This window comes from Lycium barbarum, chromosome 4, assembly GCF_019175385.1.
Source record: "Lycium barbarum isolate Lr01 chromosome 4, ASM1917538v2, whole genome shotgun sequence".
NCBI lineage: Eukaryota > Viridiplantae > Streptophyta > Magnoliopsida > Solanales > Solanaceae > Lycium > Lycium barbarum.
Window position 1 is genome coordinate 9,024,736 of NC_083340.1, and position 25,451 is coordinate 9,050,186.

At 35.9% G+C, this 25,451-nt stretch overlaps 2 protein-coding genes across 4 annotated transcripts; both read left to right on the forward strand.

Moving 5' to 3' along the window:
- The first annotated feature begins 637 nt into the window (after window positions 1–637).
- LOC132635119 (uncharacterized) lies at window positions 638–10,927 on the forward strand. Of its 3 annotated transcripts, none has more exons than XM_060351363.1 (14): window positions 638–868; window positions 2,199–2,575; window positions 2,668–2,736; window positions 2,926–3,033; window positions 3,517–3,591; window positions 3,873–4,034; window positions 4,496–4,531; window positions 4,791–4,897; window positions 5,068–5,139; window positions 7,451–7,499; window positions 7,622–8,214; window positions 9,746–9,958; window positions 10,031–10,151; window positions 10,620–10,927. In XM_060351363.1, the coding sequence occupies exons 2-14, from the start codon at window positions 2,213–2,215 to the stop codon at window positions 10,689–10,691; spliced, it is 2,040 nt and encodes a 679-aa protein (XP_060207346.1). In that variant the 5' UTR covers window positions 638–868; window positions 2,199–2,212; the 3' UTR covers window positions 10,692–10,927. The 3 variants fall into 3 exon arrangements, with proteins under 3 accessions (XP_060207346.1, XP_060207345.1, XP_060207343.1); XM_060351362.1 differs by lacking the exon at window positions 638–868 and adding an exon at window positions 945–978; XM_060351360.1 differs by lacking the exon at window positions 638–868 and adding an exon at window positions 1,753–2,114.
- A 5,124-nt stretch (window positions 10,928–16,051) lies between these two features.
- LOC132637129 (F-box protein At5g62510-like) lies at window positions 16,052–17,200 on the forward strand. The gene has a single exon (XM_060354270.1). It carries the CDS (start codon window positions 16,052–16,054, stop codon window positions 17,198–17,200), a length of 1,149 nt encoding a protein of 382 aa, XP_060210253.1.
- The last annotated feature ends 8,251 nt before the right edge of the window (window positions 17,201–25,451 follow it).

Sequence of the window (25,451 nt, forward strand, 5' to 3'; positions counted from 1 at the left end):
ATTAACTACATGGACTTTCACCTTGTTGTTGAGGGTTCGAATCCTTGTATGTTAGTTAGTAGGCGTTTCACCCTCCAATTTGAAGTTCAAATTTAAAGGTTTAATTTGAAATCAATGATTGTTTATGACATTTGAAAAAAACTTCAATTTCAATTTGAAAATTTGATTTCAAATCCCAAATCCCACTGAGAGATAGGATTTCAATTTCAAGTTTGTGATTTTAATTTTAAAAAATTTAAATTAACTCATAAGTTTATATTTTATAAAAAAGACCCATAACTTTAAATTTTATAAATAAAAAATAAAAAAATAGATCCATTCTCAACGTGAAAAGATTATTTGTACAATGTGGGAGGATTATATTAAAAAATAACTACTTCCTACTATTGTTATTGATTTACTGGACCAGTAAATCTTTGTAAAAATTATGTTTTAATCGCAAGCATTTAATTATAAAAGGAAGATGTAGATATTCTGTTATGATTTACTAATTTGCTAAAATTGTAAGAATCAAGCAAGGTGGATGGTTCTCACGAATTCTCAAATTTTTATGTTTATGAGAAAAAATAAAATCTAAATGCAAATAAAAATGCAACTTTAAACACAAACTAAAACCCTTGTATAGTTGTATGTTATTGTTGCCGCAAAACCTAATTCGAACTCTAAAGGCACCTTTTTTCTTTTTAGCATATAAATATAATATATTCTCAGTTTTCTCAAACAAATTAAAATTAAATATTATGGTCTGCCACTTAAACAATTACTAGTCTACATGGAGGAGAACAAAGTTATTGCTACTGCTAATTAACCCTTTTCTTTTCGAAAACACATAACTAATCATTCGGTGAATATTGACTGTTATATTCAGGTAGTTTTTCAGTTTGCTTCGTTGTTATTTGCTGTATTTTGTTAATGTTGCTACACCCATTTGTCTCGTTTTGCTGTATTTGATTGGAAACATGGTTGCACTCTATTGTGGTTTGTGTTGTTTAATGTTTGAACCATATTGTCTTTGTGCTGTTAATTGTATTTATTGGGGAAACTTTTAAGTCTGGACATCCTGTATTACATTTTATGTTTAAGTCGTTACTGCATATGTTTTCATAATTGCTGTATTTCTGCTTTACTTGAGCCGAGGGTCTATCGGAAACAACCTCTCTATCTGTCAAAGTAGGGGTAAGGTCTGCGTACACTCTACCCTCCCCAGCAGAGGCGGAGGGAGGAAGGACCAAGGAGGTTCATCCGAATCCCCTTCGGCGGAAAATTACACTGTTTATACATGGTTAAATTTATTTTTTAGGTATGTATAGTAGACGTTGAACCCCCTTTGGCTTTTTCGTGTGTTTACTTTGTCATATTTTGAAATCCTTTAGTGAAAATTCTGGCTCCGCCACTGCTCCCCAGACCCCCACTTGTGTGATTACACTGGGTATGTTGTTGCTGTTGAGTATCTAGCCAGAAGAAAGTGAATAAGTTAAGAAGCATAATGTAGTGAAGAAATCTTGAAGGATTGCTGACCGTGATTAGAGTTTAGATTTAATTCACATGGTGATCTTTATTAGGTTTTATAAAATAAAGAGTTAATGATCAAAACCACACCTAAACTATTGTTTTTCCGCGAGTTTCACAGCCCAACTATCACCTGTTAGCTTGCCCTACCTGAACTATCGCCATCTATGTATTAAAACACAATCAGTTGTTCCCTTTTTCCTACCTGAACTATCACCAATTCTTCAGGTACGAAAAGGTAGGAAAAGGGAACAACTGATAGTTGAGGTGTGTTTTAATACATAGATGATGATAGTTTAGGTAGGAAAAGCGAATAGGTGATAGTTGGAGTGTGAAACTTGAGGAAAAATGATAGTTCAGGTGTGTTTTTGACCATTATCTCTAAAATAAAAGAACCAGAACACAAAGTACAAGAACAGAGAGTTTAATTCATGCCTGGAGCATTTTTTTTAATCATCATTCTTTTAGTGTGGACAGGTAGACTTAATTCTGTAAATGATGTGAATGATTTTTTGGATTAGCTTCCTTAAAGATGTAGCATGGCATGTCCTTGAAGCTCCAACCAAAACCAACGGCAAAAAATCAGAAAAAAGAGATTATGATTAGTTGCTCGCACTCAGCTCCAATTAATAAACCTTAAATCCTTCCTTAACCATTATTACTTGGATTGAAGTTTCACTTTTTGGCAGAGTACATCAAGAAAATGGCGGAGATGGATTTGGATTTCGACGGTCCGAGTAAAGTTCCGACTAGGCAAGCCCGTTTTGCTCCCAAATTCTCTAAAGTGAAGCCCCAACCAGAAACCAAACCCAAAAGTGAAACACTGCCTTCATCTGATTCGGCTGTTTCGACGAAAAAGGAAGAATTGGGTTCACAACCCGCACTAACAGATCATCTAGAGAAAAACGGAGCGGCAACGGGTAAGGACAACATTCCATTGGACCAGGAGACTACGGGAATCGACGTGGCAGAAGAACAAGTTGCGATGGAAACTGACAGCGATCAAGATGAAGTTATTCGTGAAGTTGATGTGTGTTTTACCCCTTCCTTCGATCCCATCACTCAGGTTGATTTTTCTAGATTCAAGAAACGGTTGTTTATTTGTTGAATTTTCCAAATTTTTCAGTTTGTTAAGAATAATTTTCTCTTCTTTGTCAGCTATATGTGTTTCAATATCCATTAAGGCCCGTATGGCGTCCCTATGAATTGGAGGAAAGATGCCAAGAGGTGAGTTACAATTGCTTTTAATGTTTTTTGTTTGGTGAACAAATTGGTCATTTTTTATTATGCGAGATAATGAATAGCATCAAAGAGTAAATTGAAAATGCAATGTTAAAGACAAGAATGAACTGGCTGGTTTTAGATGACCAGCTTGGACGTCTGAATTCAGTTTTTTTTTTTTTTAAATATTTGCAGGTTAGGTTGAGACCTTCAACTGCAGAAATGGAGGTTGATTTGGCAATAGATTTTGATTCTAAAAATTTTGATAGAGACTCTGTTCATGCAGCAACGATGAAAAAGCAGGTTCATTTGATTTATCCTCTAAATTTAAAGAGAATCTTTGAGATTTATGGAAATGACTTTTAATATATTTCTCTTCTTAAACTGCAATAGAGACAAAAGAAATTAGGTTATTTCTTTCCATACTGTGTAAGCCTTGGTGGGCAGAGTTACCCGGTACATTTGTTGGTAGCGGGTGGGAGGTAGCACATGCCTGGTGTAATAGTCCAGGTGTTTATAAAAAAGCTACACCACACGCGTGTGCACACACATTCTATATATATTCTCTCCTTTCCCTAGTGTCCGAGCATAAAATTATTAGAGATAGGCTTAATGCTGCTAGCAATTGGCTGCTAAGATCAGTTTTTCTCCCTTTTAAAAAAAAAATTGTATTTTGCGAACTTTGACATTTAGATTCTGGAAACTCTACACTTGATATTTGTTCCCTTAGAAGGAAATATAGTTCTAATTGTTTTAGCCAGAATCTGATTATTTCTCTTTTTCCAGACTCTTTCTACATCATGGGTGCCATTACCAAGTTGCGCCTCTGGATATGCTGTTGGGGTCCTCATTGGTGATAAGGTAAACAATTTGTTGTTGATGGCTTAAATGCATGTTTAACTTCTAGCCTCGTGGAGATCTGATTGACTAAAAGTTAGTCTTCCGCACGTTTTGTATGTGCTTATGCATGTTCAGCTTTTGTCCTTCTCTTTTTCAAAAACTAATTAGGACCATAAAAATGTCGGGTGGCTACTCTCTCAACTTCAAGTCCAACAAAGTCAATTTTATATCAAAAGAAAAAAAATATCAAAGCTTGTTAATGTTCCCCATAGTCATGCTCGTGCTTCCTGTTTGTTATGCAGTTCCACCTCAACCCTGTTCATGCAGTTGTACAGCTCCGACCATCACATCAGCATCTTAAGGAAAGTGAGTTGAAGAAGAATATTACCTCCAGCAATGACGAAAAAAATGTCGAAAATGAAGACGTCAAGGAGAAAAAGCCTGTGGCTCCATCAAAGAAACAGGTTCATTTCATGATTTGCTCCATGATGCCAGCTCCTAAACCCAACTTACATGGACTATGAATATGATTGCTTTTCATGCGATATTATGGTATAGATCAGTGGCTAGCACTTAAAATATCATATGTCAAGGACTTTCCGGTTCCTGATTTACCAGGTTTGCCACATTTTTGGAAAATTAATGATAAAGATTGGTCTTCTGTGGTTAAGCACTTTGCTACTTTCAAGAGTTTTTTTTTTTTCAAGTACGGTAAACTCCACACTCAAACCCTCCTACCCAGGAGCTCAGTACCCGCCTTTCCACTTTGCCTCACTTGGTGACTCTGAGTCAACCCCAACCTTATTGTTGGAGGTGGAGGATCTTTTGCAACTAGCCTATACCTTCCGTGATGATGTTCAAACTTTTTGTATAAGTGCTTTACCTTTTCTTTGATTTATTTTTGAAACATATACCTTTTGTGCAGAACAAACCATCTGGGAACGAAAAGGATATTGGAGAGGTATGACACCTCTGAACATGTACCGACAAATTTTCCGCTTTTCAATATTAGCAACAACTCTCCATATTGTTCTTTAGCTTGAGTGGCTGCTGATTTTTCATCTACTATGGTTTGGATTGACGTTTCTGTTGCAAGTGTTCTATTTATATTTGCTCAAGAGCAGTTAGCTTTCTCCATGCAGTTGCAAATATCATTTCAAACAGTTTCATTAATGCAGATCCTTGTGAAGTTATTGATATCTGTTTTATTTCCTGTTTAGCATTGGTTACATCTAAAATACCATGGAGCCAGGAGTGACATTTCAGCCAGACATCTGCAGAAAATGGCTGTGGAGGAAGGTTCTCCAGTACCATTTTCAATGAACCCGTATGTGTGCTAATATGGTTGATTTTTCTTTTCTTGAGCGATATGATTTTTGCAAATTGCTGCTGTTCAGGACAACTAAAAGAAGCATTTTTCCTGCCTCGGAGCGTAAATTTAACTACTCTCATTCTTATTCTAAGACCAGTTTTCTTTATTGCTAATTTGATACGCAGGGGTGATTATCTGAACGCCTTTTGTCCTGGAAGACCAGCCGACACTGACAAATTCAAAAAGCTTCGAATAAGGTACTGCAACTGCTCTAATTGGTCCTTCACATCGATTTTTTTTGACATTGAAAGGTTTGGAGGTGTTGCTAACGACAAAAACAATTTTTTTATTTACATCTATGATCATATAGCTGTCTTCTTCTTTGTTGTGGGGTGTTATCGTCCTCTAGTATTGCACTATCGCTGCACCATTTCACTACTGCAAATTATTATTTTTTCATGGAAATTGCAAATTACTGTAATGTATTTCCTTATTTCCTGCTTTTCTTTTTATTTATTTATTCACTTTTTGCTTTCTGTACAATGTTGAGTAGAGGGTTGTGATGATCTTTGATTACTTGTTCATAATCTAGTTTCTTAGTTAGCAATTGAGTTGTCTTTGGTTGATGGACTGGTAATTTCCTACAATAACCGGGATTGGATTCACATAGTAGCTTAGCCTAGTCGCTGCGTCAATGAATGTAATTCTCACCGACTAACTTTGTAGATCAAAGTGGAAAAGAAAACATTTTTCTGAGCTGGGGAAAGTTCTCTTTAGTTAAAAAGGAGGGGGCACAGGATTGCTCTGGCTTGGACTTGGGGAGAACGGAGAATTTCACTAACAGAATCAAGTTTAACAAACTATTGTGCAGGGGATTTCTAAGAATGCAGCATTGGGAGGTTTAGCTAATCTTTGGTGGTGTGTCAAGTTGGAGCAAATAAGATTTGGGGGAAAATTAGGAGAGAATGTAAACACATGAAAAGAGTGGAAGCTATTAGTCGCTCAAACACTAAGGTCTATCTAATCATTGGCAAATGTTGTTTCATGGATCTATTAGTAGCAAGTCTATTCTTTTTTCCCCCTGATTTTGATGGTTGAACTTTGTCTATAATTAGGTCAAGTACATATTGGTCTTCCCTCTAAGGGACGCTTTAGAAACAGTCTAACTCCTAAATTTTCTCGTGCCATCAGAGGCAAAAAGCGAAAAACAATCTCCGGTCTACTTAGAGGCGGAGCCAAGGTCTGAAGCTTATGGGTTCAGGATTCTAGTCTGAAGTTATTGGGTTCTAAATTAGTAATTTATACTTATTCAATAATTTTTTTAAAAAAATACAGAGTTTGAACCAAAGCTACTGGATTCGGCCGAACCTGTAACCGAAGCATTAGTTTTGCCCCTGGGTCTACTGGGACTATGAAGGTTTAGATACTAACACCGTGAAGTGGTAGGCTAAGCAGGAAAATGAGAGTACTCTGACTTTAATTGCAAGGCACAATTAAAGCTGCATTTAGAAGTATTTAGAAAGAAAAGTGACTCAAGACAGTAAAATTTAAAAACATTATATGTAAGTTGTAGAGATAAAATAACAATAAACACAAACAACTACATGGACAAATCAAAGCAGACAGAGGTCGTGGCTTTGAGTTTCACCGCCACTATTATCAAATAGAATTTTCCCCGTGCTCGCGCTCTCTAAAATAGCTTAAACTTTTATGTGAGATGTTCCCTCACTTCAACATATATTCTTTGTTTATGGAAGGAAGCATTGTTATCCCCACTTTTCTAAAAAATGTATTTCAAAGTCAATTGTGGTGTTTGTTTTGGGGGGGGGGGGGGGGGGGGGGGGTTGGTTAAAGGTTAAAGCTTTGTTGCTCTCTTGGTTTTCCATTATAGTAAATATGAGCGGTACGAAATGCAAGGATACATTATGCTTCGTTTTTGCAGAGAGCCTAGTCTGCCAAAAAGTGGTTTTTGTACTTGATTTTTTAGCAATGAAATAAAAAAGAAAACGTGGTCTTTGCTTCTTTCTAGTTTAGAAATAATTGGCAGATCTACAAAACTCTTCGGAGCAGTTATGTGATAATCTTAATTTCATTTCTTTTTTCATCACTCCTTGAGGCCAAGGACGGGAGTGGACTGTTGTTCCAGAATTTGCAGTTGGACACATTTTCATCACTGGTCATCTGATCCTTGATGTTCTACCTTTGTCATCTATCAAATTGACTTATTTTCATATATCGTAAAAAAAAACTTTATCCTTAATAGCCATCAGTTGAAGTTGATCCCTTGGAATTAATTATTATTGACCGATGTTACTAATATTTGTTGTGGGTGTGCTGATATAGTTTGACATAAATATGCAGCCTCTGACTTGAATTGCTTCTGTTTGTGATTCTTCTATTGTCTTTCTCTAGCCAGAAATTTGCTGTTTCTTATCTTTAATATCTCAGCCGTGTGAATAGATAGCAGTTCTTGATATGCCATGTTTCTCAACTATCTTAAATAAACATTCTTTCCCAGTCATTATATGCTACTCCTAACATGTAAATTGTTTAATGGATGGTTTTCAGGTTGTCTCAATTACCTCTTGAAGAACGGGTTAGAACTTGGCTTCTTGAGGTTTGTACCCACTATTTGGATTGTGTGCTTGCATGTATCTTCTTATGCCTGCAACAAAGTTCATTTACATGGCCCCGTGGTCCTTTTAACTCATAAAGGCAGTACATTTCTAAATCTGACAGGGGCCTCCAATTCATCGTTTTGATGCTCTAAAGCACCTAGCGCCAGATAATCCTGTTGACGAGATTATGAGAGTCCTCCAAAGATACGCTCAATTAGTTCAAGGATTGTGGGTTCCAAAAAGTTCATTAGTCTATGGGACGAATAGTGGAATTGAAGTTTTAGCGAGGAATTTTGTTCTTTATGAGTTTACCAAGAGTATCTTTATTAAGAAGTCAGTTTTTGGCAGGAGGCCTGAATTCCTTAAAGCTGCGACACCAGCACTAAAATCATTAGCTGTTGAGAGGCCTGACCTGAATGATTGGAAGCTCAAAGAGCATCCTGACAAGAAATTTGAAAACCTTTATGGTGATGTTGTGAGAGAGCAGCAAGCTACCTGGGAGTGCTTGGGGAAAAAGATCAATGAGGTTTTGCCTGGAGGAAGAAACAGGACTGCTGTGAAGAATCCCTTAAACCCAAATGCCAAAATTCCTGCATTGCCAAGTGGTGATAAACCCACTCCTAGCTCACTTTTGAGAACATCCGTGTCTGAAGAAATTCGAGAAGCTTTACCAAAGGCGCTTCAAAATGTATTTAGGACTTATAAGGTTTGCAGGTGAGATCTCTGAAAACGACTTATGAACTTGCTGCCTTTGTTGTTTAGCATCTAGTGAATAGTGATTTTGGATATTCATCATCTTAGTCACGCAAATTGTTAGAGTCTGAGAATAAGTAGGCGTTTGGCCATAGATTTCAAATATTTTTTTACTTTATTCGGAATTTATGAAGTTGGAGTTGTGTTTGGTTATACTTTTTGCAAAGGAGAGAATAGAACACTTTATTGAAAGTAATGAAGATGGAATTGGAAAACAGTTTGGAGCACTTATCCAAATTTGGACATCCAACTTTAAGTTGGATCTGAAAATTTTATTATCAAACACTGATTTTGAAATGAAGTGAAAAATTATTCCGGAAGAAAGTGAATAATTCTCATGGCCAAACGGATCCTTGCAGAAACCTGGGTCAAAGAGGTGGTTTATTGACCTTGGTTTGATTGCTCTGTAATTTTACAATCACGTCCGGGCTTTTTTAAATTACTTATGCTCCCTCCAACTTCTGCCACCTGTTGTCGCCCCTTTGTGTTTGGTTCAAGAAACCCCCCCCCCCCCCCCACCCCACCCCCCTCTCTCCATCCTTCATAATCTTGTCTCACTAATCACATCATCTTTTTATGGTTTTTGATATTATCCTTTGGATCCTTATGGAATGCGTAAATAGGTGGTTATTTTTCTCCCCTGGAGGCTATGTTGCTCGGACTGTTCAAAAATGTCAACGGGTGCGTGTCGTATTCTCCAAAAGTAGTGTATTTTTGGAGAATCCGACACGGGTGCAGCATTGACAGTGAAGAGTCCACGCAACTTAGCCTGCAAGTCAATTAGCTCTTTACATAATTCTTCCTGATTTCACCCTGCCTCTATTTGATTGTTTCATCCTGAGTATGACCAGTCTTCTAAAAGGATGAGGTGGTCTAGTTATAGGACATTTTTCTTTTCTTTGGAATATTTTAATACCTTTGAGTAGTGGTAATCCATTGCCCCTCAAAAGTCTTGTTTATGTTGACTTGTCAGTTGAGGTAACTTGTGTGAGTATTTAGGTCGAAAATATCCATCACAAGATTTATGCTTTTGTCTTTCTGGTATGTTATATACTCTCTCGGTTTCAATTTGTTTGTCTTACTTCCCTTTTTAGTCCGTTTGAAGAAGAATGCATCTTTCCTTTTTTGGCAACTCAACTTTCCACATGACATGTTTAAAATCACAAGGTTAAAGGACATTTAGGTACATTTTACATATCTTTAATTTAAGACCACAAGATTCAAAAGTATTCTTTACTTTTTCAAACTTCGTGCCAAGTCAAAACTAGACAAACAAATTGAAACGGAGGGAGTATCTACTTTACTTTTCTAGAATGGGAATGGATCATAACTTAGAATATATTACATTGTCTTTTTCCTGAGATTTAGAAGGAACAGAGTATTTTTGTTGTTCAAGAAAAAACTGTGCATGACTTATTTCATTTAACATGATTTCCTCCATCTAATTTGTGACCCCTAACAGATTGACAATCCACTTTTTACTTTTTGCCAGTTTCCAACAGATCTGCAAAGTTCTGCAAACACCGGCAGATTCTAAGTCATCTCCTGAAAAGGGAGCTCCAAAGAAAGCTATAAGTGCAGCCGTTGGTGTTTCTGATGCACCTCAAGAGGAGATACAGGCAGCGCTTAATCAGGTTGCTGTAAACATCCATGGTGTCTATGTTTTGAAGTCATCGCCAGATAATCCACAGTATGACGAATTGAGGTTAGTAACTATTGCTATTATAACTAAAACTAATTGATGAACACCTGACTAATACATAGTTTTGGTTATCAGGAAAGTTGTAATTGATCTTTTTATGGCTGAAGGGCCTAGTGCAAAGCTAAAGAAAGCATCTATATTTGAAGCTGCCAAGTTGCAACTGAAAAGGGATATTACTAGTGTTGAGTTTCAAAAGGTGAGTAGTGCTTCTTTACTTGTCATGAGAATCTAGGAATATCTTCTTTGACATTATTGTATGGATTCTCACGTAATTGGTTATTATTATAGTTGATGTAGTGATTCAATTAGTCAATACGCCTACTTCAGGTTATTTAAATACTTGCAAATAATTTGTCTTTGAAGGCATATGTACGGGTCTCTAAAAATTGTGGTTCTCTAAATCTCGCATGGAATTTTTTGACTGAATATGAAATGTAACAGTTCCAAAATTCCATGTTATCTGATTCTATACTCGGCATCATTGTGGTCTAGAATCCTTCATCTTGTACTGTGAATGAGCTCCAGTGTGAAATGTTGTCGGTCCATCATATTGCATGATGTTTCTAAAATTGATTCATTGCTTTTGTCTAATTTCCTGATAGAATAAATAAAGAAAATACTTTTTTGACTACCTGAATGCTAAATATTTTTCTATGCTCCGCAGGTTATGAAGGAACTATGTCATTCAAAAAATTCAGCATGGGCTTTGGGAAGCGGTGACAGCGATCCACAATAGTCTGCATTCTTTAATTCAAGTTGTACAGGTCATGGAAAGTACATGTTAGTTGCGGAAATTCTCAGCAAGTTAGCTTTGGTTGAGGTTTCACTTTACTCTTGAGAAGCACAATTGTTTAGCTTTGGGGTTATACCATGTCTCAAAGTTAGGAAACGCGTTGCTAGTTGCCAACTTACCATTATCGCGATAGGAGGATCAATAACTATGCATAAAATTAAGTAGAGTCGATTTGATTATTTAAGATTTTTAAATTACGTTTTGTGGCCTTAACCGAACGAATTAAAATTAGTCGGTAAAAGTTATGAAAAAAAGTTTAAGCTATTAAAAGGCTTTAAAGGCCTAGGTGCAAGTAGGATTTCATCTGACTATTGATGAAGATATAATTACATAAATAAAATGTGCTTCCTTTAACAACTTAAGCTTTTAGAATAGAGATAGTCATGTATCTCAACATAGTATAAGAGCATACAAAGATCATGAGTTCGAATCACACCCCCATGTTGAATTGTATCAAGTCGGTGAGTGGGAGGTAATTTTATCTTTTTAGATGGTTTACACCTTTTGAACTAGCTTTTGAAATTGAATTAGACTCAAAATTCACTTTCTTATCGTAATATCAGATTCATACTCACCCAATTCCTGTTCCACCTTTGGCCTCTATATTATCTTATCCATGCTCGAGTTAACAGGCTTGAGAGTTTGAGTGGTGTTGAATTGTCCCATATTGGTGGGCGAGAGACAAGTGTTGAGCTTAATGGCGAGAGACAAAGTGTTGTAAATAATATAACAACAACATACCTAGTGTATTTTCACAGGTGAGGTTTAGGGAGAGTAGATTGTACGTAGACTTTATTCGTACCTCATGGAGATAGAGAGGTTGTTTCAGAAACACCTCGGCTTAAGTAACACATTACAAGATAACTTGAAGAATTCATGGACATGGATAGCTGTTGTACTATATTTCCTTGTGGTAGGTCTATTCATCCTTTTGCTTCTCTTTTCCCCCCTTATTTTTCTATTAAATGATTCCTCTCCTTTGGAAGGAATGAGTAAATAGTTCAATTACAACCTTTTGCATGCACGAGTCCTAGAAATTAGGAAAACTCTGTCACTTAATAATAAATTCTGAAAAATTATGAGTAGTAGTATGGGAATTAAATTAAGCTTTGAATGGATATCCTGAAGTCGTGCACTCCCTCGATCTGTATAGCTGACTGAGCAACAAAGCTTCCACACAAAAATATCTCAATCTTATGTAGAACATTAAGAGCGCGCGCGCACATATATTATTAAACAAGCTGCTTGTAATTTTGAAGCAATACATGATCAAGACTCACCATCAAGTATTTATTTAGATTTCATGACGCATACAAATGTTGTCCCATGATTTCTGCCAATGTTTTATATGGTGTGCTCTTCAATTACTTAGAGAACGTGCCATTGCAGTTCTAAAAATATTTCAATCATCTCTGTACCAGTTAGTTGGAATAAGAAAATTGTACCAATCGTCTTAATACGTGAATTATCAATTCATGCAATGGTACAAGGTAGGAAAATGTAATCACGTCCATCGAATTAGTACAATTTTGGGGAAATTTCATAAATATACAATTTCCTCACTTACATTGCTAAAAAATAGCCTAAAACTTACATTACAAAACTTTAACCCAAAAACACTTTTATACGGTACTATACACTTATATACAAAAGACAAGTACATTATATATATAGGTGTTTGAAGGTGTATACATATTTATACACCTATATACATAAACACCCATATACAATATTATAACCCATAAAACCATATACACCCATATACCATATATCCATATACACCCATATACCATATATAATATTATACAATATTATAACCCATATATCCATATACATAATTATAGACTATTATACAAAAACTAACTTCGTCTTCTTCCTTGAAACCAAGCACCAAATCCATCCAAAACGCCTCAAAAGCTACACCACATTACCCTAAATTTCAGATTTAGGTTCCTCAATACGTACCCCATCTTTTGCAGCAATACCCACTTAAAATGGAGCTTATTTGTGGAAACCCGATTTCAAACTTTGAAGCTTCGAGCTTCAACAATGGCCGCTAATGGAGGTTCTGCTTCTTGTTCATGTTAAATCAATGGATAATCACATTTTTAGCTTCAAACAACAGATTCTATTCAAAAAATTGAAACTCCTTGAATCAAATTAAAGACAACTTCGAACTCTATAAATGTCAAAATTGAGCTTTGTCATGTACTTGGCTTGTATTTAAAAATGAATTACTCCAAGTATTGTTGCTAATATTTGTGTATTTCATTAGAAAGTAATTATTGAAATTAAATTGTATCTCTAATTATAAACTTTGATGTTGTGAATTATAATTATTGTACGATGCCCACATTATATTGAAAGAATAGTGATCGAGTTAATAGTTGAATGCAATAAGAGAGAAGTGTAGATTAGCTCTTCAATGCTCTGCACTGGCTCGTCCATTTTAATGTTGGAATTTGAATTTACGTTAATTAGTACTAATAGCTTAAAACGATAGTAATTTGTGTGGTGGAAGAAGAGATAGGGAGAAGGAGGGAGTGGGTGGAGAGAGAGGGGGAGGACTGGGTCATTTTTTGTAAGATTTAAAAAAATGGGTCAATTTTGATAGCATTGTTGCCCTAATTAACATAGGTGTAATTATCTCTTATATTTTTGCATCATAACATAATATCCACGAGTATAGCTGCACCCTAAGGGAACTTATGCCCCACTATGCATAAGTTCTATTTTGAAGGGCAAAAGTTAAAGACCAACCCATTTAAAGGACAAAATTCAAGACAAGCCTATTTGAAGGGCAAATCGTGCAATTTCTTCATCTAAAAGTAGGGTTAATTCATGAGAAACTCTTATCAAAATATTTTAAAAAAGACCTTCTTTTTGGTATGATATGTTATATATATACCCATAATAAGAAAAATGTTATATTAGATACTTAAATAAACTACAAGAAAACAAACAAAGAAATTAGAACTTAGTAAAAGTTGAGTGGATTGGGCTATAACCTACTATTTAACCCATTAATTCTAGGGGAAATAACCCATATATACGGTCCACGCATCTAGTTTGTAGCCGATGTAGCCCACTATTCATCGGTGTATAGATAAAGTATCTGTTCTATATAGCTTTATATATACATTACATATACTTTGTATATAGGCATATGTTTTTCATAAACACATGAAACCAACTAAATTGCAACGTATAGATAATGTATATGTTCTGTATAGCTATATGTAAGTTGCTCAACTTCTTTTGTAACATTATGTATACATCCTTATACACTATTATACATTATATCTATATATATGTATTACATATACATTCTTATACTCAAGCATTGAACTTGAACATGATTTCCTAATCTCTAACTGGTCTCTTATCAATCCCCAACTATTGTTTGAACACGTTTTGATGTGCAACTAAACGCCTAATGGCCTTTGATGTGGAAACAACGACATTGCAGAAATTTATAACAATTCAAAAGTTTCTCTTTTTTTCTCTTCGTTCTTCTGATAGAATTATTCTACAATCGAAGGCAGACCAAGTGCGATGCTCTTGTAGAGGAAGAGATACCGAAATCACTTAAGGAGGGAAAGTTCCAAAGCATTTACTTTAACAAAAATGTACAAACACGAAGAACAAATACCGATATCCAAAAGAATTTATTCAAAAAATATAGAATGGACCAGATGAAAGAAACCCTAATTTCTGCCCTTTTTGAAGATTCACACATAAAAATTGAGACAACTTGTGTATTAATGAGCCGCTGATTTATTAGGAAAATATGGAGTATAACTTGTGTATTAATTTAGTCACACAACACTATTATCAGTTATTGCTTCATCGTTATCGAAAGCTCGAATTATTAGATGAAGAAGAACTTTCTTGTTTATTCTAGCTTTCCATGATTTAATTAATCACACACTATGACACGTTCATGATTTAAATGATAATATCTATACGATTTATTATTTTTGTTCTTAGGAACGTCAGCAATTTGGAGCTTTATAAGTTTAGATCAATTTGGAACTTCAAAAAATTCTTTTTAATTTGCAATTAATTTGACTTTGAGATACCTTTAATATCATTGTACGTATTATATCTTAGAGAAAACGTAATCTACTTGTCGAAACTTTAAAGTATGTTATATTTTTGTAAGCTTCATTGTACACACGTCTAAAATCAAAGGCCCATCGAACACTTCAACATTACTTCTTGAAGATATTTAAATATGTTAAATAGGAGTGTTGGGTTAAATTTAGACGAGTCAGAATAAGTAAAAATCAATAAACGAATCATAACCTAACTTGTCCAAACTTCCAAATTTATTTGGACAATATATATGGATTGGGTCAAAATGTGTAAATTAATGAGTCATAACCAACCCATTTTAGTTTGAGCGGGTTGTACATGTTATACTTTTTTTCCCTAAGCAAAGATAAAGACACACTCTAATTCAGAATTAATTCATAAATTGTTCATTCACCCATTAATAATTTTAATTTCCAGCTATACATAAGCTGGAATGTGTCATGAGTTCAAATACAAAAGGATAGATTCGTACAAGAAATAATACATTGCTTCTAAGAACTCTCGAGAAAATTAGGATTCGAATGATCACTTGGACTTCCTAAGTGCAGCAGTCCTAGCAGCACTCTCCTCGGTTTCTTAAAGCGTTTTAGCACTCTCCTCAGTTTCTTTAAGTGTCTTCTTGTACTCTTCCACATATGGTGTTAACCACCAACGATTGACAAAATAAGCAATAGATGCACCGCTAACGAAACCAACAACCATGTGAGCATCTGGGGAAGATCTAGCATCAGCCAATTTTCTAATGACATCCATAACTCCTCTGTGTGGTAACTGACTAGGGCTTTTCTCGAGTACATAATCTTTCAATGCAGCAGCAGCAGCAGGCGAGAGAGATTGTACGGGTTACATTATTTTGGCACCCCAAACTAAAGACACCTCACTTAAAGAAAAGAAAAAACAAATTAGATAGAAAAAAGAATTATTTTTTTTGCTATAAAAGGAACACTTTAATTATATAATTTCCTTAAATTCAGTTATTTATAAGGGAAATTTATTTGCTGAAGTTAAAGAAATCAAAAAAGGAAAAAGGGGGAAGATAACATAAACAAGAACACAAAACCCTAGTATATTATTGTTGCCGAAAACCCTAGTCGGAGCTCAAAAGGTGACCTTTATACTAGCACTTTTCATATGTAATTAATATATTCTGGGTTCTCTCTTTTTTCAAACAAATAATTATTGTCTTCTGCCACAACCAAGCATACATGGAGGGGAACAAGATTGTTGCATCTGGTAATTTTTCACATATTCCCCAGGAAATTATGTTTGATATTCTCACAAGGGTTCCATCAGCCAAGTCTCTATTGCGATTTAGGTGCGTTTCTAAATCGTTTTGCTCTCTTATATCACAACCCTCATTCGTTGAAGCACATCTTCAAAAAGGTTCATCAGATCATCTACTTGTCAGTTTCCCATATTACACCGGTAGAACTTTTATTAGTTGTGATTTAGAACATAAAAAATTCCAACTAGCTTTTTCCTTATTCCAGTACTTGAATGAGCCATGTTTTCTTCAACTTGACCGTCTGGAATCTCTCAATGGCCTAGTTTGCCTATGGAATGAGAATAAAGATGTTGCTATTTGCAATCCTTTCACAAGACAACATGTTTTTCTTCCTAGACTAATTGAAAAAGTTCACCGGAGATTAACTTGTTGCTACTTGGGTTTTGATCCCACGACCAAAAAACATAAAGTTCTCAGGGGAGAAGAACTGACCACTTTTGGTGGAACTCCGCGCTGGAGTATCTTCACTCTTGGGATGGACACGTCGTGGAGAGAGATTCACTTTTATGCCAAAGTTTTTCCTATAAAGAACAATTGGGTTCATATCAACGGGGTCATTTATTCTGCAGACTTTTATGAATTCTTAGTTGCTTTCAATGTTGGAGAAGAAAATTTTAGCATGATCTCGTTTCCTTGCCGGGTGAAATTAGGCGATGGACTTGTGTCACCAACTATAGTGGAGATAAAGGAAGAAGTTGCACTTTTAGATCACAAGAGCCTTCGCAACGATGACAAGATTGTTGTGTATGTTTTAATTAGTAATGGCTCATGTGAAACAACATGGGTGAAGATGCAAACAATTGAGCTACCATCAGAGTTTTCCAAGATAAAGGAGACATTTATGCACTGTCGATTTACCACTACACCTAAAGGAGAGATTATATTGATTCCATCCTTCAAGATCAATTGGAGTTGCATGGAGTTTATGTACTCGTTCGTGTTCTTCTATGATACTAGAAAGGAGGAATGGAAAAAAATTGATTTATGTGGAGTTGGTCAACGAAATATCGAAGAGGTGCGGAATAGCGTTTGGCGTAATCTTGTGGAGACTATTCGCCCCTTGGAATAACCTCAATTTAGACTATTGTTGTGATTCGATTTTCTTTTAAAATTCTTGTCACTCTAGGATTTTGTTTGTTGCAAAGAGTTTAATGATGATACTGTTATATTTGGTTTATCTTTGGATAGTCAAAGATAAAAGGATACAATAGAAAATTAAAGAAGCAAATATTTCCCAAGGAGAAAAAAGTGAGGATTGCGTAAAGCACTTGTTTGAGAAAAAAACTTTAATTCTCATTAGAGGTTAATTTTTTTTAATTTTCCATACGTTACCTTTTCCACCCAAAGCAATTAAAAAACGGAAAGTAACTGCACTTGCCCTATTATAACTCATATGGGCTCATTTCATTAAATAACTCTAGTATTTATAATTATTGATTACTTTAATAGTAATGCTTTTGTTTTTGTTTACCTACTATTTTCTTGACAGATACGTTATACGTGTATCGATCTCCTGTGAACTAAATGGTGATTGTTATGCCTTACAAATTCTTAAGAACTAATATTTAGATCGCAACTTATGTTGTATAAAGGGTATATAGAGACTGACGATTACAGTTTGTATGGTGGTGAAATAAATTTTCTAATAAATTATAAAATTCAAAGTTAAAGTAATTTTGACTTTTAAGCATGTTTTCATTTTAAAGATAGCGTATATGAAATAAGCATATAACAAAGAAAGGAATGTAGCTAAATTACATCTTTCAAGCCAGAGTTTCAGAAATCTGAAAAGAAAGTATCATCAAATTGCGAAAATTTAATGCAGAAATTAATATAATATCCACAAACTAAACTAATTAGATTTGTAATAGGGAAAATGACAGTTTTAGTCCCTGGGTTATTGCCTAATTCTGATTTTGATTCTTGTGTTAATGGGCTAAGCGCGCACATTTAACGTTTTATTAAATAAATGTGTAATTTTAGTGCTTTAATCTTAGTTATCAATGTTAACTTTTTATTCTGTGGTTATCCCCTTCAATGGAAACAACTTATGTATAATTGTGAAAGAGATGCAGTGTACTAGTTAAAAATCTCAGAGTTTACGCTTCATAAATTCCTTCTTGTTAAATTGGCTATGACAATATAATTAGTCAAGTCAAAGAATAAGGAAGCATCATAATGTGCGATAACTTTTTGTGCCGAGTTCCACTGGATAGTAGCTTAATAAATAAAAACTTTTTTAAAACAAGACTAGTTTATTAGCAGTGCATATTGTGTGATCTTATTTACAATATGCAACGTTGACTTTCTTTCATTTAGTACTACTAAGTGCATCATCTATAATAAATCTGTGTTACAACTTACAATCTTCAATTACTGGTTTTTACTATTGAGAACACAACTACTAATTGGATTAGCTTTGAGAATACTCTTAATTAAGTCTGCTTAACGGTTTTGCTCGCCATGAAATTATGTCTGCGATGTAAGAGAGAGATGGAATTGCAAATGAGGAATAAACTCGAATTAGAATACTGTAAAATATGTTCCCACTGAAGCGGTTAAGAAAAGAATTAAAAAGTTAACGGTATTAACTTCAAGTTAGGTTAAAGGACTAAAATAGCAGATTTTGTTTAATTAAAGATTAAATATGCTAAGTCCACTAACACAAGGATCAAAATCAGAATTAGGCAAAAACTCAGGGACTAAAACTGCCGTTTTCCCTTTGTAATATTGGTTGTATGAAACTCTTGTTATAATTCTAAGACAAGTTGTATGACTTAATTTAGGTTGTTATTTAAGGATAACAAAATCAGCAATCAAGTGCTAGAGTTTATGCACATAGGGCCAACAAAAGCATTAATGCTAGGAGTACTCGCATAAATACAGAGGTTATACCTCCGGCAAACTGGTATAAATTGAATACGGCTGGAGCTTACAACTCCATCACAAAGGAAGAAGGCGCAGGTGGATTAATACGGGGCCCAAGACTTTTGTAATCCAAAAATAAATTTTTGGAACCAAAATAACCCATTAAAAAAAAAGAATCAAAATAGGCTTTACGCACAGAATCTATACTTAAAAGGACCAAAGTGTAGTTTTACACTTAAGACCTTTTACGCACTGATTCTGTGCGTAAAAACTCCTAAATAATAGGCGCTCCTTCTTCCCCACCACTGGTCCCCCACGATCAAAAGGGAAAAAAAATCAGCCATTAAAGGTGCATTTTCGAGGTCCCACGCGATCAAAAACATCGTTTTCATGTTGATTTCCAACCCAAAAGTGAATATTTTTGGTATATTGAAGTCTAGGAACAAGTTTCTTCGCAATAAAGTGGCGTATAATTCAATTCAAAAACTCAAAATCAAAGCTTCAATCTAGGTATTTTACTACGATTTTTCTATTACATTATTAACCTAAGCATTATTATTGTGTATTATTTGCGGATATGGACAAAAAAAACTTTTACGTACTTTTTTTTTGCGCAAAATGGACTGTTTCTGCCCCTTTTTTCATTTTTTAAATTTTTTTTTATTTCTTTATTTGTTGTTAATTTGTTAATTTTTTATTTAATATTTGTTAATTGTTAGATTGGTTATTTCAATTGTTAGACTAGCTAATTATTTATTTAGTTTTTGTTAAGCCAATTGTTTATTTGTTAATAATTTGATTAGTTAGTTAATTGTTTATTTATTAATTATATGCTAATAATTTGTTAATTATTTGATTAGTTAGTTAATTGTTTATTTATTAATTATATGCTAATAATTTATTAATTGTTTGATTAGTTAGTTAATTGTTTATTTATTAATTATATCCTAATTGTTTGCTAGCTAATTGTTAATTTTTTGATTTGTTAATTATTAATCTTTATATCTTTAATTGTTAATTTATTTATTTGCTAATTAGAAATTGAAAATCCTTAGTTTAGGATTCAATCCTTTGTATAATTTCTCGGTAAAAGATTACATAACTAATACTACGTATTAAAGATTAATTAAGAAAATAATGATTAATTTATAATACGTAAAAAATATACCACTTTAATCAGTGGCGGACCCAGGATTTTGAGTTCGGGAGTGCTTGATAATAATAGAGAAGTAAAATTATCACTTCATGGGTGCTCTATTAACTATGTATATCTGCTTTCTTTATATTTTCTATACAACTATACACTCCGTGACTGAGTTCAATGGGTGCTGGAGCACCCAAAATTTGCTAGTGGGTCCGCCCCTGACTTTAATTCTTACTTCATGTATTAATGATTAATTTAAATGCCTAAAATAGATAGGACACCTCAATGGAGTCGGGGCCCTTCGACAACAGAGGGGTACTTTATCTACAGCATGAGCATAGGTCTCAGTATGTATGGGATGCACCGGTATCCTCTAGTAGAGTGGTCCGTACCCGTTCGGGGGAGTCAGTATGGGTTTTTCTAGACGCTATTCCCCCATATCCTCGTGTCATAGATATACTTCGTCGAGGCGGTATCTACCGGTGCATCGGGGTTGGTCTACGATAGGGCTCTAGTGACGGCAATGATTGAGCGCTGGCGACCGGAGACCCATACATTTCATCTCCGCACTGGCAAGGCTACCATTACCCTGTAGGAAGTCGAGGTGATTTATGGCCTACATATTGATGGACAGGCATTGTATAGAGTAGAGCCTCTGCAGCTGTCGTATCCCTAGGAGTTAACTAGGCTCACTGGTTTCGTGCCTCCTCAGAGGGATATGCGTGAACGGAGTCGGTTGTTGCGGTCCTCCCTCCATGCTCACTTGCGCCTCGTACATCTGCAGCATCCGATTGGCGAGGCGACGCCTCAGGTTAATGTTGACCGACGTGCTCGCCTATATCTTCTCATCATATTCGGGGGCATCATGTTTCTGAACACGTCGGGTGCGGATATGAGCATGAGGTATCTGCTCTTTATTGAGGATCTAGACCAGCTGGGATGTTACAGTTGGGGCGCCGCTGTCCTGGCTTACATGTATAGAGGATTTGATCTAGCCTCTATGGGAGAGTGGCTTGAGGTCGCTGCATTTAGCCCTCTTCTTCAGGTAATATATTTAAGTGTGTGTAATAAAACACTAAATATATTTTTTCGAAACGACGACTGATAAATAATTTTTTTGATGACTATGATAGATATGGGTGTGGACTAGGTTGAGACCTTTTCAACCCATAGCTGCTCACCCTCCCAATGACTATCTTGCTGAGGATATGCCATACGCACGGAGATGGTCGCGAGGCCATACCAGAGGTGTGGAGACGCACCATGTCATTCTCCTATTTAGGGATCAGTTAGACCGTATGACGGCGCCCGAGGTAAGTTATTTTGATTTAACATTAGTTTGTTAGTTTTGTTAGTCTTTTATTGTTAACTAGTTGAATTCTTTTTATAGGCTTTCATATGGATGCCGTATGATTAGATTCTGGGTCAACTGCCGGCGTTTTGTAGGGCTGGTGAGCACATGTGGATGGCACGGTGTCCATTGATCCATATGGACATCGTTGAGCATCACGCGCCCGATCGCGTGTTACGGCAGTTAGGGCATGTACAGAACATACCCGCAACTACACGTTGGGAGCACACCCACTATACTAGGGACGAGCGTTGGATCGACAATGCGGTATGGCGGGCGAGTATGCACCAGGAAGTCGATGCATGGAATGCGACTCTGGCGGCGGTTGGACATGACACTCCGGTCCATGAGTACATGACGTGGTACATGTATATCATTCGCTCCTTGATTGCCAACCCCTCGACGCCTAGTCCTGATGGCCGAGGATATGCATCATGTTATATCCCGTATTTTTGCGTATTCGGGAAAATTTGAAATAATTTTGATTTGTAAGGAATAAGGTCATTTGGTGATTTGAACTAGTATATGTGTGTGCTGTTCATGAAAAATATTGATGTGGAAGTGCGGAGGAAGGCCAAGGGCAAAATTAGAATTTTGGAAATTAGTTTCGGGAATTACAAAACGAGAATTATCACTAATTGGGCTCAAAATAAAAGATGAAAATTGAGGCCCAAAATGAGGTGGGTGGCCGGCCAAGCACCATGGCCCAACCCCTCATTTTAATTAATTTTCCATGTGCCATAATTCACATAAGTATAATATATATATATATATATATATATATATATATATATATATATATATATATATATATATATATATATATATATATATATATATGGTCCTTATCCCTTAGAAGCTTCATGATATTAACAAGGAGCAAAACAAGAACAATAAGAGCTAAGCAAAGGGGCCATTCGGCCATAGCTCCAAGAAATCACCATAAAAAATCTTCCTCCAAAAATTTGTATCTTGTGATTTTCCTACTAAATTGAGTGTCCTCTACAACATGGTGCAATTGTTTGAGAGAATAGAGCACTAGTTCCTTCGAAATGACAACATGTTTGGGTGAAGATGATTGGAGAAAAAGGTAAAAATTTATTCCATGTTATTGTGTTATGAAGGTTTGTTTGTGTTATAGTATATGGAAATGAGTAGAATTCATGAAAAAATGGAAGTTTGCAAAGTGGGTGTGGAATATAGAATGTGGCCGTGTGTATATATACATTGTATGCTTATGGTGGATTGAATTTATGTTGTATTCTAGTTGTGTGTAGGATGGAATTCATATTAAGAATGAAAGTGGAATGAATTTGATGGAAGATGGAAAAATTGAATGTTGGCCGTGTGGTATTTGAAGTTGGAATGAGAATGAATTAATTTGGTTTAACATGTTAGTTGTGTTATTGTGATGCTTGCAATGTAAATGAAGATGAAATGATATAAGTTTGCATTGAAATGGAATGTAGAAGTTTATGTCGTTTTAGTATGATTTTATGACATTATGAAAATGGAGTTGTTAAGGTGCAAATTATGATAATTGTTGATGAGTTTGGGATATGGAAGCGTGTTAGGAATAAGTATGTTAAAGATTAGAAGTTTTAAACGAATTATGGTTTTGGTGGAACTTTTATACACTTTATGGAATAATGTGAAATGGTTCCGAATCGTATGTAAATGGTCTTAAGTTAGTTAATGAATATGGAAATGTTGATATTAGTTTGAAATTATTAAGTTGCAATGGAAGTTGTTGGACTATGTGGAAAGGAAGACTAGTTATGCTATAATGTATTTTATGATGATTGTTGATGTTGTTGGTATTGTTGTGTTGCCGTTGTTGATGTTTTGGGCCGAGTTGAATTCTCGGGGGTGTTATATGTATAGGGGAAGTGCTGCCGAAATTTCGGTAGACAAATGCATAGTTAAATGAATTCTTGGAGTCTTGAAATTTTTAATTGGTAACTTTGACCATTTGCAGATTCTGAGCGAAACGGGATTTGAGTTTTGACGAGCGTAAGACGCACGAAAGGTATGTAAGGCTACCCCATTCCTTCTTTTGGCATGTCCTAGGTATGCTAGGTCGATATCGGAGCCCTGGGGGGCAATTCTGTTCTTGGAAATCCGAATTGGAAATTGGGTACTATTCATCCAATTCAATTGAAGCATAAAACTCTCATTTGTGTTACAAAGTGATCTAATGCCCGAAATTTTTGTAAATGTATTCGAATCGCTTCGGAACCTTCATGTATGATTCCATAGACCCCAAATGTCCGTGATTCATGTCCGCCACCTCGACTTGACCCGAGGTGGGCCCGCTAACCCCGAGACTCTTCTGTTTGTTCTATTAGTCTCATTTTTGTATAATGTCGGCAAAGGACTTTTGTTTATGAATTTGGCTATCGTAAAATAATGTTTGGATCGCCACGATATCCTAAACTATATTTTGAACCATAATTACCATTTTGGAAATATTTTTGTGAAATGAACCCCGCTTCGATTAATTGTTCGAACTATTTTAACTAATGAGTCAACATATGATTTTATCAAGTTTGCAAAAGTATTTTGATATATAAATTGCATTGTCTGCTCACGACTCCGCTCGTGCCCTTATTATGACTTCGTTCACCGGTTCTCGGGCCGGTTATGATTCGTGCGCCCTATGATTAATTCGGCTGTATGCTGTGTTACGGTTCCCGAGACCTCGCCATAGGGCCGGGTTCCGTTTGGAGTTGTGCTGTGATATGGCTGGCGATATGCTATGATGATATGTGTGTTCGGGGATGTACGGAGATTTGAACCTTCTGGTGTTATGCTGTGTGTGGCACCAGCGTCGGAGTGGTGACCACGTTCCTGAGCTTTGCATGATTTTATCTGCATTATGTATATATATGTTTTGGTACAGATTTTGATATACTGGTCAGTATTCCCCTTTTGTATCCGGTTTGTTTTTTCAGTTGTGATTTACATTTCTGTACTCTATGCTTTACATACTCAATACATCTTTCGTACTGACCCCCTTTCTTCGGGGGCTGCGTTTCATGCCCGCAGGTACAGAGATCAGTGATCTGCCAGTGTAGGCCACACGTTCTGCTATTACAGAGTGCTCCTTTGATCCGGAGCCCATATGTCGGTATAATCTTTTGTGATGTATATGTATCGGTATATTTGACTATTTGGGGTACGGCGGGGCCCTGTCCCGTCATATGTCTTCGTTTTGTATTTGTAGAGGCCTGTAGTCATGTTTGTGGGTAGAGGGTCCAATATGTGTCTGTTTGATTACGATTTGTGTCTTAATGCGGTCCGTCTGTTATGGTGGCCAAAATGACCCTTATGTTTATATTTGTACATATGATCGGCGATGTGCATTCCGCCGCTTCTATTTGTTCCGATATGATATTTTGGTATGCGACCGCTTAAGACAAGTTTTGTTTTAAATTATGTTTAAAATAACTATTATGAAATCTGAGTTAAGTTTTGATTTGACGATTTGGCTCGTATGTCCGTTTGGGGTGCCCAAGTAGGGCGCCAGTCGCGGCCCATGGGGATGGGTCGTGACATATCACTCTCAGGAGCGTATGAGGCGCTGGTAAGTTTTATTAGTCTTAAACTTAATCTATTGTCTTATTATGTATTACTTTACGAATTTATTCAATTTTTAAAATTTGCAAATATATGCAGTTACGGATGACTCTGATGATACGCCATGAGAGCATTCCCCGTACGGAGTCCACCGACCCCGGGATAGCGGCATATGCAGCACGGATAGTTCAGCTTACCGACACTGGTATGACACGGGCACAAGAGTGGCATCGTGTTGATGAGGATGCTCCAGAGCCTGTACTAGAGGGTGGTAGGGCTGATAGAGGTGGTCGAGCTGGCAGAGGTGGTTGGGCTGGCAGAGGTCTAGTAGATGAGCTTGATGATATAGCCCGCCAGGCTCCGTCAGCTACAGATATC